Source organism: Leptosomus discolor, chromosome 3, assembly GCF_034619465.1.
Source record: "Leptosomus discolor isolate bLepDis1 chromosome 3, bLepDis1.hap2, whole genome shotgun sequence".
NCBI classification, from domain to species: Eukaryota; Metazoa; Chordata; class Aves; order Leptosomiformes; family Leptosomidae; genus Leptosomus; species Leptosomus discolor.
The window spans coordinates 40,642,910-40,658,164 of NC_141393.1; the positions used below are offsets into that span (position 1 = coordinate 40,642,910).

At 38.6% G+C, this 15,255-nt stretch overlaps 1 protein-coding gene across 2 annotated transcripts in view; it reads left to right on the forward strand.

Moving 5' to 3' along the window:
* The first annotated feature begins 221 nt into the window (after positions 1-221).
* Positions 222-15,255, forward strand: part of RBM25 (RNA binding motif protein 25) — a 28,030-nt gene continuing 12,996 nt past the window's right edge. Inside the window, exons 1-9 of one of the 2 annotated variants that reach the window (XM_009948874.2) lie at positions 222-302; positions 1,268-1,388; positions 4,827-4,876; positions 6,335-6,505; positions 6,791-6,848; positions 8,022-8,182; positions 10,751-10,933; positions 13,140-13,193; positions 13,450-13,533. In XM_009948874.2, the coding sequence (XP_009947176.2) occupies positions 267-302; positions 1,268-1,388; positions 4,827-4,876; positions 6,335-6,505; positions 6,791-6,848; positions 8,022-8,182; positions 10,751-10,933; positions 13,140-13,193; positions 13,450-13,533 (918 nt within the window). In that variant the 5' untranslated portion in view covers positions 222-266. The remainder of the gene's footprint in view (positions 303-1,267; positions 1,389-4,826; positions 4,877-6,334; positions 6,506-6,790; positions 6,849-8,021; positions 8,183-10,750; positions 10,934-13,139; positions 13,194-13,449; positions 13,534-15,255) is intronic. The other variant, XM_009948875.2, reaches the window with a different exon arrangement.

Consider the following 15,255-nt stretch of genomic DNA (forward strand, 5'->3'; position numbering starts at 1 on the left):
AAAGCTCCTTTCCTGTTTCTTGTGTGTTCAGTGCCAGGCAGCTGGGGAAAGCATCTTATAATTTACAGATCTGTTGTACATATCAGAATTTTGCTTGTCATAACCCTTTTTCTCAAGGCCACCTGCTTTGGTTTTAACTTGTGGTTGCCCATTTGGAAAACAGTTGCAGTGGAGATGCAGTACTGTAGGCTGTGAAGCGGTCTGGACAGTCCGTTGACAAACACAGATGTTTGCGCCAACACTGAACTGGGCTCCTGTCACTTGTGATGTGGTGTCTTTGGGATTCATATCCACCCAATGTGGTATGTTTGAAGTTCTGCTAGAGCTTCCTCACTGCAGTGTGAATGTACCTACATGCTCAGCATAGGTGACCAATTTTGGTTTTTTTAGAATTGAGGGCCAACTGTTTTGAAGACTCGACTGTGTAAGGTTGCTGAGAGAATACTGGAAGGAAGAATACATGCCTCGTTGGTTGTGTTGAGTGATCTTGAGTTTTTTGTTATTGGGTAGTGTTTTATCATTGGGATGTTACAGGGTCAGTAAGACGCACATAATAATAACCATCTGAATAGCAAATGATGTTACAACAATCTTTACTCTTCATGGTGTCAGTATGTCTCCATATTGACTCTCAGCTCACGGGCTGTCATCCAAGTTAAGCTCTAGAAGATGAGTGAACTGGGAAGTTAAAAATAGATCAGAGAACCCTCTTCCAAGCTTTTAACTGTCTCTGTGCTGGAATTTGGTGATGTCCCCAATGTCGTCTTAAATACAGTTCCCATTAACGCTGAGCATTGGGCTGTCCCAGTTCTTCCTCTTGTCTTGTTCCACAGTTGTATTGTGAATGATCATTTCTTGTACAAGAGAATTACTTGCCATATTGAAAATTAATTACAAGATCAGTTCTGTTTTCAGATACTGCAAAGATAGCTTTATTTTAAAGAAACCGTACAAATTCTTATATACGGTTTAATTCACACTGCTTATAAACCATTGTTATGAGGAGTCAGATATAGTTTTGGTTTTCACTTCATTCTGGAATAGTTTTGTAGAAGGGCTGTTTTTCATTGGGAAAGAAAATGTCTACTACATTTGTAACTTACTGAGTAGCTGGAGGGGGGAAAAAGAGTTAAAAATATTTTTAGCTTGCAGTTGAATGTCCATATAAAGATTTAAAATCCTTATGGACACTTATCATTTGTACTGCTTTTGTAATTCATGTTTGGGAACTGATTAGTACAAGTTTCCTTTTCTATCTTTCTGACAGATTGTGACTGGAAGAATGTCTTTTCCACCTCATTTGAATCGCCCGCCTATGGGAATCCCAACACTTCCCCCAGGGATCCCACCTCCACAGTTCCCTGGCTTTCCTCCACCTGTACCTCCTGGTAAGTTATGTTAGTATGTGGAAGTGTCGTAGAAATACATTTCCTTATATTATTCTGAATTTTATTATTTAGAAAAGTTACTGGCTCTTAATGTATTTTGGTAACTCTGATTCTTGTACATTGCAATGGAGTTTCTAGTTTACCCACAGATCTTGTCCTGTGAGCAAGCTCCTTTTGGTTTACCAAAAGCTGCTTATTTCAAATCATTAGAGACAATACTGGCCTTTGCCTTGGACCTTTCTTTCAAGGCTGAAGCTAGGTAGTGATTTCTGTTGAAGTTAGGTATTCCAAGAGCCACTCTTTAGACAGAGGACTATGATTTTCAGTTCCTTTCAAATAAGCTGTTGCAGTAGCCTTGGGAAACACTTGGATACACTGAGTAAGTGTGGTGTGAAAATACAGGAGTAACTTTCAGAGAAGCTCCAACTTCTTGCACTGTTTTTAGCCACTCTGTAAGTCCCACTTTCTTTTATTCTCCTTCTTACATACTTCCCTCCACACATCTTGAAAACTTACTGTTACATTCCTCATTCCTTTTAATCTTCCCAAAATTAATCCCACCTTTTTTTCTTTGTTCATCTGTAAGATCAGCCTCTGTGTTTTGCGTTCAGGCTTTAATTTGTTGATCTGGAGCCACCTTCTTTTGGTACATTGCCGGTATGGATACAGTGACTGGAGGCAGGAGACCACAGAGTGAGTGGGAGAGGGGAATACATCAGAGAATTACCCCTTTAAAATTCATCACAAGGGCTGCAGAAAATAACTCCTGTCTGTATGGTCTTAAGCTGTGTTGTTCACAAGTGTTTTGTAGACAATAAAGGTGTTCAAAAACCAGATGGCTGAACTTAAGAGTGGTTTATGCACATCCATTCATCAGGCTAATCCTTACTTGCATTAATTTTTCTAAACTTTTTTCCCTGAGATCCATGAGATGTTACCTATTTTCTCTCTACCTAAAGGCAGAGTTCTTCATTAAGTAGCATTCTGCCATCAATTATTTCAGGTTAAATTTTAAAACCATACCTCTTATCTTCACTGGCTCCAGTTTATATGTATTAGTGTGAAAAACACCAGATACTTTTAAAAATAACTTTCTGAAGAATATTTTAAAATGCCCGATACAAGTTTCTGCTCTGAACGTTTGCTTCTTAATATGTGTGACAAAGATCTTTTTGTTCTCTTGCTGTGTTTGACTTTTATATAAATAGTCTTGTTTCAGTATTAGTAATCCAGACATGTAGAGTGGAGGAGCCTGGTATTAGGCAAGAATTAAACTTTTCTCTGCACACCAGAAACATGATTTGCTCACCTGTGCAGATAACCTGTTTCAACCTGTAGAGGATGTGGATCTCTCATTTCTTAGCACAAGTGTATCAATAGAGTTGAGAACACTGAAAATGCCAGAGTGACTTTATGAAAGTCTACTCTGAAGTTGCTCCATATGTAAGATCACAATTTTAGTAGCTTGTAATGTTATCTGTAGTTGGCTGTTTGCCCAAAATTTCATGTTCTAGTTACCTTAGCCTATAATTTTTTGAAATGTTTCAGCTACAGTGGTTTGCTTGTGTGAGAATGAAATTAGGAAAAGTGTTTTGCTTTGCTTAAAAATATGGCTGTTAAGAAATTTTTTAACCTGCTGATACTATCCATTTCCACTGTCAGCTCTTGCACCAAATTTGAGAAGTTCATTAAACCACTGTGTAAAGTGCTAATTTCTTATGTCTGTGTTTAAACTCATTGCTTAGTGTTCCCCTCCTGCCCCAGTTCTGATGTAGGAGTTATGTTTTGTGGTTTTGTACACCTCAGTCATGTTCTGTGCCTTGCAAACCTCCACTGTTGGAAGAGTCTCAGCGTGTAGAGTCTTTCCTAATAAAGCAGCTGTTTCAACATTTAAGTCACGTAGTTGCTCTTTAAGGCTGCGTGTTGTTTTTGGGTTGCAGAGACCAGGTCTGTAGGCAGTAGTCAACATATAGGTGCACCAGGTTTTTGTATAGCAGCTAAATGATCGGTCTTGATCATCGGTATGTTTGCTGATGATACCCAACATTTTAGTGCGTTTTTTTTGGCTTCTGCTAAGCATTGGGCTGATAGTTTCAGAGAACTGTCAGTGATAACACAAGTATCTTTGCTGAGTTGTTACTTGAAAATCCAAGTTCGGCATCATGGTAATTGTAATAGTTATAGGGCTGCACAACCAGAGTTTTGGTTTGGAGTAGTTTCTCCAGTCTGTGAGATGCTGTGGTACATTAAAACTGAGAACATGGGAGAGCGATACACCTTTTTTATTCTCTGAATGGTTTGGAGGGATAGGAGGTGGTACGACTTTAATATGAAGGTATTAACATGAGGAAGAGGATTGAGTGATGGAGAAAATAGATGATGGAATCAAAGCAAAACGAGAGTGGATGAGGAGAAAGCTGGAGAAGGTGTCTGAGCAGAAGTGTTGTTTCAGGACTAATCACTCCCCCACTGGAGAAAGTGGGGGAACAAGTCCAGGAGCAGTAGGTTGCAGAAGTTTGATTAGGATTTTATGAATACAGCAGTAAGAAAGGTGGAAAAGGGAAGGATCAGAAGGGAAGGATTGAGAGCAAAAGACAAAGTTTTTTGTAGAATGAAAAAAAAAAAAAAAAGTCTAGGATCCCTAGAAGGTATTTCACTGAAGAACATGATGTTGACTTCATTGTTGAGTGTCAGTGTCTTTACTGACAGTAGTTTTGAAGGCAGCAAGTAGTTTTGAAATCCATTCACTGAATATCTTTAACCTCCTCTAGCAGTTGGCATGGAAAGATAAAGAGTCTTTATTACAATCACATGATAGTATTTAAAGTTGCCAGTGGATTTGGTGGTGGGAAAGAGGGTATTGCATGGTTTAACCTGATTAAATGTTGTTTTAAATTAAGTTTTAGAGACTGCCACGTCAAGTATTCAGCAGGTAGGAAGCTTCTGGGATGAGGAGTTCTATGCTACTTTTATTAAGCTATTCCATAAATAGTGACATGAAGCCTGGTGGCATTCTCTCTAGGACCTTATCCCTAAGCTGTATGAATTGATTGTGCTATGAGAATTGAGCAAGTCAGGAATCAGGTTATCCCATGTAGGACTTCAGCGCCTTTTGCTCTCTGTTTATGGGATTCACTGACTCGTTTATCACACGGCCATCTTCTAGAACAAAACTGTAGTTTGAATGTGCTTTGAAAATAGATTTGTGATGAACAAAGCTGAAATGGTAATATGATAAAAGTGACCAGGATGCACCCGGTATGTTAGCATACTCAGGCTGTGCTTGAATGCTTAAGGAATTACTGGTAATCAGTACGGTGAAATTCTTATTTGACCAAAATTGCTGTCAGGTTTGGAAATGATGTCTGCGATCAGTTCATTTGTATTCATCAGTAGTCTCAACGGGGCAGACTAATATTAATGTCTTGTCTTCCTCAGGAACCCCTATGATTCCTGTACCAATGGGCATTATGGCTCCTGCTCCAACTGTAAGTATTACAGCAGGGATGAGATGATAGCAAAATAAAATGGAGAGTAAAACTTAATAGGTGTCAACAGTATTTTTGTTTTGCTCTATTCCATCAGAATTCATGCTGTGAAAGGAGATGCTTTGCTTAAATGCAACTATTATGCAAATATTATGCTAATTTCTGACCTAGATAAAATTTGCAGTAATGTCTGGAGCTGCTAGCTGCAAAGGTGGAGCGATTACTGTTCTTGCCAGAAGATGTACTTCTCTCAAATACAATGATTTAGGCTTTGCTTTTGAGTCATGCATGGTCTTGCTATGCAGTACAGTTAGATCCGTTACATTCCGGGTCTCTGCTTTTGAGTTTGTTGGCCCAGCAGATTGCTCTGGAGGCATTACCTCATCCAGGCAGTGCTGCTGGGTTGGCCAGAAAGGTGTGCATTAACAAACTTACAAACAAGCTCCCTTTCCCCATGGTGCAGGGGAAGGAATAGTTGCATGTAATATGAGTCTATGGAACAGCATATAAGAGAAAGAGGTCTCTTTGTCTGTCTTACTAAGTTCTAGTTGGAAGGGAAGTTTTATGATACACGGGGTGGAAAAAAGCACTCTTTAAAATATAAAGGCTCCTCCTTGGTTTCAAGGTGAATTACCATTTCTACGATTTTGCAAAAGTGAAATCTCCCAAAAATACTGAATTTTTTGATAACTTGTGTTATCTGTTACAGGGGGATATGTTCGTGGTAACCAGTGTATTTAAGACAAAGATACTGGAACAAACACATTATTCAGTTTCCTGATTAAAATAATTTTTATTAAGTGGCACTTACAGAAGAGCGTTTTGAGAAGAGGGAGTCAGTGCATACATACTGTTAAATCTTAGGTGGAAGGAGAGGTGCTGCAAAATGGAACAGGTGATCATACCTATCTCTGCACCCAGAGAGGCTTTGGGTTGTTTATTGATTAAATAAAGCAGTAGTGTTTATTCACTTTGTGAAAAATTTAGGATCTGTCATGTGTTCCATTGGAGCATTTTGAGTCAGAGTTCCTTTTCTATTTGCAGCTTGCATTTTATGCTGTTAGGTAAGGTACTTCGACTTGCAGTGACTCAAATGTGACAAATTAGTTATTTGTAGAAGGAATAATACCTAATGTTACTGTATGCTTACCTTGACACCTTCCAGTAGCCATGTTCAGGTACACCTTGTTTTTCTGTCTGTCTTTGCCAGAAAATGTCAGTCTCTTTTGTGTTGTATAAAGTGTTAAAGCCTGAACTAGTTACTGGTGTCTCACTCTGTAAGCCTAACTAAGATTCGTATGAAAATTAGTTTTCAAATATATGTGCATCCCTAACTCTCCTGTCTTACGGCTTTAAATAAATTAAAAAAAAAAAAACAAAAACAAAAAACAACAACAAAAAAAAACAACGAACAACGAAAACCCCACTTTATTTTACACCCTCTCCTCCTCTTTCTAGGTATTGGTTCCTACCACAGTGTCTATGGTTGGAAAACATTTGGGAGCCAGAAAAGAACATCCTGGCTTAAAGAACAAAGAAAACGATGAAAACAGCGGTCCCACTACCACCGTTTTTGTAGGCAACATTTCTGAGAAGGCCTCGGACATGCTCATACGGCAGCTTCTAGCAGTAAGTACAGTGGGCTGCTTGTTAAATTTCATCCCTGGCTGATGAGTGAAGTAATGACCCACAGGCAGTGGATTGAAAGTGGAATAGTAGTCCATTACACTTGAGTTTAAAGTCAGTGTGTGAAGAGTACAGCATTCTTAAGCCGTAGATGTCAGGGAACGTAGACATATTTTTAGTAGTGGTTACCATTTTTACATGTCATCTTTTGCAAACGGTGGTTAAGTTTTTGTAATGTTTTGAACATAAACAGTAACATTTAATTAATAATATTTATCTTTAATGCAGAAATGTGGCTTGGTTTTGAGTTGGAAGAGAGTACAAGGGGCATCTGGAAAACTTCAAGGTAATTATTCATACTTTACAAAGTCTCTAGTCAGACTCTTGTTTTTATTATCTGACAGCTTTTCAAATGTCTGACACATTGCTTTTCTTAATATTTTTACATTTTAAGATTCTGTATATGATACTTAACTGCTAAATCCTTCCTACTAAAGGGCTGGTATTTCCTGTCCTTGGAATCAAGACAGAATGAAAAAAAAAAAAACCAACCAAAATTGAGAACGATTAAATGGGAAGATGTCTTGGAAGGGCCTAAGTTTGCTCACCTTTCTGTTCTGACACGGAGTCAGGAGTTTATAGACCATCCCTTTGGACTTAGCCTCCAAAGGAGCGTATTTGCGACACTGATAAGTCTCTTCTATTACTATGTATTATCCTTCTCTGTTATGGAGGTTTTCCTGATATAAAATTTATCATCTTTCCCAATCATCAAATTGAACTGATTTAATATTTCTTGTGACCCTTCTCCAGTGGATACAGGAAACAATTTTGGTTACTATTTTTTTGCTGTTAGTGTCTTCGTATCTTCCCTATGTTGTGGTTTTTTTTTTTTAAAGAAGTAATTCAGTTTTTGAGCTTTCTTACATATCATACTTTGTTTATTTTGCTCTCATAAGGTATTTTTCTCATTTTACAACTTTCTGTAACTGTTGTGAAGAATGTAGTTTGAAATACCCCTCCCTCTAAGTGAGCAGTGAGCTGTTGATTGATGTCCTTCATCTTCAGACAGTTGCAGATCCACCTGAGATGTCTTCATGTAGCTGGCATTCCTTAGTTAAGACAGACATGTCAAAAGATTTACAAACACAATCATAGAATAGTTTGGGTTGGAAGGGACCTTTAAAGGTCATCTAATCTGACCCCCCTGCAGTGAGCAGGGACATCTTCAACTAGATCAGGTTGCTCAGAGCCCCATCCACCCTGACCTTTAATGTTTCCAGGGGTGGGGCTTCTACAGTATATGCACATTGCTTTCACCTTGTTCACTGGGCCGTTAGTTATATCAGACTAGGGCAGTGAATGATCTTTCTGATTTTCTATGATTTGTGCTTCTGGTTTTAAAAAGAGAAGCACCTAAGTTCCAAGTTTATCAATTTAAAACACTTTTTTTTTTGACAATGTAAGTTACCTGAAGAGCTTTAACACTTCTACTTTCCATTTCAATTATCCATTTCAGCCTTTGGATTTTGTGAGTACAAAGAACCAGAATCCACACTACGAGCACTGAGACTACTCCATGACCTCCAGATTGGAGAGAAGAAGCTGCTAGTCAAAGTCGATGCAAAGACAAAGGCTCAGCTAGATGAATGGAAAGCAAAGAAAAAGGCTTCTAATGGGGTATGTATATAAGTGTGACTTGTGTTATTTTGGCAGGAGGGCAATGTAATGTACTTGCTAGATCAGATTGTGAGTGTTTCTCTTAGTTTCTATTCTTGCCTCTGCCCTTAATTCATTTTAGGAATTTGCCAGAATCACATTAGTGAGTCTGAAGATATGTTGAAAGGCAGTGAATTGTAAGCTCTTAATTCAACAGTATTCAGACTTATCTGTAAGCCACAACTGAATCTCTAGAATCAGTTCCATAATTCATTCTGAAGTGTAGCAATAGGTGCTATACCTTCTGATTCAGTTGCTTCATTTTTGTTTAGAAACTCTTGAAAGTGTGTAAACTCTAGAAGTAATTGTTACTCTGTCTGAGTCTGTAAATCAGCTGTCTGAGGAGAACTGGAGTTTCTTTCCCCTCCACTGATGATCTTCTAGAACAAATTAATGAAAAGAAAAGTAGATGATAATTCAGTAGATGATCCAGTTACCAGACAGTGGGCAGTGTACAGACATTTAGTTGATGGGGAAATTGGTTTTGTACCATTCTTTTCTAGAGCTAAGCACCAGTTCTGGAATAATTGCAGGTATTAGGTGTGTTGAATTCATGTGAGATACAAAGATACTTAACTGACAAATTTGTGTTAAAATGAATTTTATCTATTTTTTTTGCTAAAATAATAGATTTCACATCACAATTAATCATTTGGCTTGGTCTTTAACTGTTTTAAAGTTCTGCCTATGCCTTAAGATAGTACTTAAAACAATTATTTTCTGTACAATGAAAGTGAGAAGAGGCTGTTGTTCAGAAAACTGAAAGTACTAATCACAATGTAGCAGGTAAATTTTTAAAATTCCAATTTGGAATTGTTCTTCAAGGTATGTAAAACACAGTGGGAACCCAAGTATTTTTACTTAATTTTATTTAACCAGAACTAGAGGCATAATGATGACTTGACACATTTTTGACTGTGTACCCAGTGTGTGGGTTTAAATGCGATGGCTCAATAAAGCAGAATGATAACTTCATGGGTTTTGAATGGAGTAGCGTACTAGCTGTTAACCTAGATAAGGGTTTGGTTTGACTGCCCCTTCCATTCCATACTTCCTAGTTTCCTGTTGGCATCACTGATACTGTCCTTCACAGTTGATACTATAAACAAGCTTAAAGTATCAGTAGAGTTCTTGTGCATCTCTCGCATGAATTTTGATTTCTGTGAGCTCCTATGGGTTACAGTCAGTCCTGGGAGATTGATTGTAATAAAGCAGAGGGTGCTGTTTGTGGCTTTGGTGAAGATAGCAGTATGTGCTGATTCTGTTGAACTGTAGTGAGGTTAGCTCCAAATGTTTTGGGTTTTTTTATTTGTGGTGATGCAAAGAAAGTCTGTGAATTGACGAGGAATATTGATGAAGGATTTTGTAATCATACTGCGTGCGGTTGCTTTCATACCATCATTGTGGTGTGCCGGTGCCACTCAGATCCAAAACTTGCAACTTTTTTCTTTAATCTTTTTCATTAAGAAATCAAACATGTACACTACAACACAATTACTTATAGAGACACACCAAGCAAACCTTTATCTAATTAGCTCCTCTCCCTGGTCATTTCCTCTCCCTGGACCTCTTCAATTCCACTCCCTGTCACTGCCTTCTAGCTCTTTTCAGCCTGCTCCTTCTTGGCCTGGCAGCCTCTTCAGCTCCAACTGAGTCCTCCCTTCCCCCTCATTCTTAGCTGCTGCTCCATCAGACCCTTCCCTCCCCCTCACTCCACCCACCACCTATCGCTTGACCGGATACCCAGCTGGATTCTCAGGTGAGATTCCTTTTTTTCTAAAAGGTTCAGGGGATCAAGAGGCAAGCTACTTTGTCCAGGATGGAGATCACTGTTCTACCCTTTCATGTAACGTTTGGTGAAATGCACTTCTTTGTGTGTGTTCCCTTTCCCCTCTACAAGGTGGAAAGGGGCGAAAATATGAGGAACTACGAAGTAATTGATCAACAATAATAAGAAAATGTTTGCTGTGCAAGGAATGTTTTCCCTAACAATGATTCTTTAATATAGTACTCCCATTGTAGGTTGCAGCTTGAAAGGTCTAGGTAGACATTTGTATTGCATGGCACTTAAGTAGAAGGCTTTGAGGAAGTGATGTTGAAATGACTTGTTCTGGAGGATATAAGGCAGGAACTTTTGAGAGTTGGGAGCTGGACTATAGTGATTGCCTTTCTGTAAGCGTGTGTGCGCTTTCTCATTTCCTGTCTACCACCTTAGTCACCATTTATCTGTTCTACTTCATTATGCAATCCTACACTTGACCTCTGCAGTCGTACTACATGTAAAACTGTGTGGTCCCTATGGTGTTGCCAGTGTGAAAAGGTCTGACTAAAATAATGTGATTTATAACTACTTGTAGGTATTGTTGGGTTTTGTGGTTTGTGTATTGAGGGTTTTTTTGTTGTTTTGGTTTTTTGGTTTTCTGTAAATGCTGTAGGGGCATGAATGTTATAATCAAAGCTGAACTTCTGAAATAAAACTAATATTATTCTCAATTTATTGATTCCTGTTAATTTGCCATTTTTCCTTAGAACTCCAGACCAGAGACAACAAATGATGACGATGAAGCACTGGATGAGGAAACGAAGAGAAGAGATCAAATAATTAAAGGGGCCATTGAAGTCTTAATACGAGAATATTCCAGCGAGCTCAATGCCCCCTCCCAGGAATCTGACTCTCACCCCAGGAAGAAGAAAAAGGAAAAGAAGGAGGACGTATGTGTTTTGATTTTGGACAAAACAGATTTTTCTTCAACTTACCTTTATATAGTGGCCAAACCTTGTGCAAATACTTTAAACCTAAACTTCTGTTGAGAAAACAAATCAACAAGCATTGATGTCAGCAGCAGTTTTATTTTTTTAAGCTGAAAGCTAGTCAGTTATAGACACTGTCCCTTCAGGGATGGTTTAGGCATCTAAGCACGTAGACTGCTTGGAACAACAGGTTTGAATCTGGGCAGGATTGAACTGACCTTTCATCCCTCTGAAGGTGGAAATACTGAATTTAGTACAGTTTAATCTGTATGTGCATGCAGGGTTTTTCAGATGAGAACTTAACTGTAAAGAGTTCCTGCATACTGTCCATTTCCATTAAAAGATGCCAGGGCGCTTTTGTAATGGCAGGAATTAGCTCTGGTAGATTTTGCCAAAATTATTCTTCTCTCTATGTAAAGCATGCATTCTTGTAGTACACCTTGATCCAGCTGGTTGCAGCTGTCTCCCTGGATGTGGAAGCACTTCATTAGTTGTATATATGTATACCTCACAAACCTTGGAGGGATCCTTCAGGGATGAAAGGCGTATTGTAATCTTCCTGCCTTACAAAATCACTTTTAGATGCATGTCTCAATTTGGCTGGATTTGATCAGCTGGTTTTCATATACTGTGTAATGCAAAAAAAACCCAAACCCTGCTAAGCAGGAATGAATGTTCTTGTTTAGACCTGCTTCTGTGGATGACCTTTTCATGGATTAAAACAAACTGGAGAAGGGGGAATAAGAATGAGCAAACTCAGACTTAGCTTTTCCAGCCCAGTTTTTAACCATGGGAAAACGGGCTTTCACACCTACCAATCTGCACCTAATACGAAAGAGATCGGAAAATTGTTTGACCAAGATTTTTACCCACTTAAGTCTTCTGCAAAGTACCTATTCCAAGGCAGTAATGCACTTCAAATGCTGATGGAGTTTTAAGTGTGGTACAAGAAGCAACATCTCTCTCAGGGAAGCGAGTATATCTTCCCCACAACATTGTTAGTCATGGCTGGCCTGAGGTATAAGTGTGCTGAGCTGAGAATTTGTTTTTCTTTCCTCTCCCTCCTTTTGGGAGAAGATGCTGTCTTGGATGAGAATTTACAAATGAGTCACTGTCTAATGCTGTCAGCTGTATTTTTTTTTTTTTTTTGTTACAAGCATTGTTACAATATGTATTGTCCTGTGGGTACCTATATATATATATGTATATATATATATGGCCAAATAATGCCAGGTAGTTAAACATTGTAAGAGACCATTGCAGTCTTGGAAGAGCTGGGTGCTGAATATGTCCCTAGGACAGAGGGGTATTCTGCTAGCTCTGTATGATGTAGAACTTAACCAGTCTGAGCTAGTCAAGTAGACAAATAGTGCTTGTGGGTTGAAATTACACCCCATCATCCCTCCCATACTGGGAAGGAGAAAAGAAACTTGGAAGTTGCTATCCTTAGCCTGTGTGGATAGAGGTGGGAGTGAAGAGATGGTCCTAGCTCATTGCTCTCTTGTCCTTAAAGGAGAGGGGAGAGGAGGACTGTGGAGGGTGGGGGGAGAGGGAAGATGGATGCAGATATATGGTTGGGGGGTGGGGGGAACTTGCCAGCTTTGGGGCTGTTGTCCCCTGAAGAGCTTGGTGTGAAGACTCCTTCTGGTGTTAGCAGCAGAGTCTGTTAGTTCTTCTGGATGAAGGCATGACTGATGTGGGGGAGTTGAAAATGTGTGCGGGCAACTGAGAGTGAGTGGCATCTGGTTTTCAATTTCAAGCACGGGGGAACCTCGCTAATTCGCACTAACTAGTAGTTAGTAGGTGCAATCTACCAAATTTGCGAATTAGCGAGTAAATAAAATAAAGACATACCCACTGCAAATATACTGATCATTTACATTGGCAAGTGTAGCTTAGTCTTGTTTATGATGCTACTGTAGCATACTAATATCCTGCAGTACACTTGTAATTCAGTGAAGTCTTACTAATATGAGACGTCACTATGTATTTTAAGTAGTTCAGAGAAGGGAGAATTAGCGAGGTTCTTCTGTAATTTTGTTGAATCAAAGAAATGAGATCACAGCAATACAATATTGCTTTGTAGTACAAACATACAAAACATTGTTTTTCAGAGTAGTGTGCAATCTATTTTTAAAAAAAAAAATCTCCGTGGATTTTTCCGCAGATTTTCCGCAGATTTCCAGTGGCCCCACTGATACCTTATCCACTCATCACCAAGGTTCGTTTACATTGTAGGTTTTGACAATGACTATGTTTACTGCTAGTTGCCAGATTTGTGACTCTTGTCCATCTGATTTTTTTTTTTTTTTTTTTCACTCATTAACATCAGACTGTCAGGTTTGGTACTGCAGAAGGACTTTATTTATCTCTTACAAGACTGGTTGAAAACTTCTAACCTTCAGCTTTTCTCTTGTTCTCCTGTGTCTGTACAGATGGCTCTTAATGCTTTTCCTCCTGTCCCACTTGTTTTTTAGGAGGATATAAATGCTATAGAAATGGAGGAAGACAAAAGAGACCTGATATCAAGAGAGATCAGTAAATTCAGAGACACACACAAGGTAGTATTCTTGTTTTTGCACTTGATACAAATTAGGCTTTTTCAAAATCCAAAAAAACCACTATTATAAAATTTAGCAGTGCATTGCAATATCACTTAAAATTATGTTTATATTAGGTTTAATATACATATAGCTCTTTACAAGTCAAAAAAGACAGCTACCACGTTAAAGTGGCCCTTGACATCTTTATGCTAAGACTTTGATTGCTACTGAGTATTTTGCAGTCTTCTCACTTTAACATGAATAAAGGCAACTTAAGTTTCTACACATACATTAAGTCAAGATATTTATAACTAAAGGCTAAACGGGGCTGCAGTATAAGACATACACTTGAGTGTGTTTCTGTAGGTAGATTTGTAACATATTCCAAGATTTTATGAAGAGTTGAAGTTTGAATTAAATTTAAGTCTTTTATTTTAATAGTTCTAAGTTAAGAGTGGGGGAAGATTAAAACTAGGTCAGTGGTTACCAGACTTACCAAACTTTAGATGCATGGAAGAACTGTAAATTCCCATAAAGCTAATCTATTCATTGACCCCCACCATTATGATAGAGATCATATGGTGACTAATGCAAGATGAAACTCACAGCTTGGAAAGTAACATGGAATAGGATGTAAGTATGAGCTTCTGTTTTTTATTATACTTATGGATGCCCCCTCAGAAAAATATGCAAAGGGGTAACTGGCTTGGAAATGTTTGTACACGTCAAGTCCCACCTCAGGGTTCCCACTTAAAGAAGTTTCCACTAATGCTAGTGCATCTGTGAATGTTTCTGCTTTGTAAAATCATACTTGCGGATAGTAAAGCACAGCTATGCATGTAATGTTCTTATTTTAATGTTTAGCTTAAAGTTGGTATTACTTTTTCCCCAACAAGACTGGAATGGTCGTTGGCCTAGGGAATTATCGGCAAGCTCCTCTTTTGAGTGCACACTTTTATTTCAAAATACCCCCAAATCAACGTTAAAGAAAATGTTGACAGTAGAGAAAGGGGAAGTATGCCCGTGTTATTCAGCTTTACCACATGCAGTCACTGGGGTTGGTACCATGTTTTCACACAACTGTATCGTTGTAAACGCAAGTGACTACACGCTGTTGTATGTACATGTATTCAGTTTTTCTCTTGACTGAAGTTGTTGGAGATAAAAACCTGGGAAAAAATTTTAGAAGAAATCACCTGGAGAAGCTCAGCAATTGAACGTGAAACTGGTCAGTGGTGAAACTTCAGTAGAATTGTGTTCAATTCCGAGCCCCAAGTCGTCACTGGTACTATGATGCAAACAAGTAATAAGTTCTTTAAAAAAACAACAAACAAAACAAGCAGACAAAACCCATGCTTCATTGTTTCAGAAGCTGTTGGGCATTTTACTGCCTTTAATCTGTATTATTGGGGGGGTATTTTGGGTTTCTTAACGTTAAATTCAACTGAAAGTAGTCATTGTATATATTGGATATGTTTAAAAGGCGCTGTTGAATCTTTAGCAGCTGGCTAGTGAGCACAGTGAACCTTTGCATGTTTTTGGTATGAGTTTATGAAACAATAACCACAGACTGTCAGGGTATCAGCATTGCAGGGGGCGTCCATTTACAGCACGGACGAGTCTGAAGAGAGCTCAAGGTAAGATTTATAATTCTTCTACCTGTTCATTTCTGTTCATTACTTCAATTTATCTGAGACTGTTCCCATCCCATTACCCTTTCAGATCCTCTTACTTAGGCTG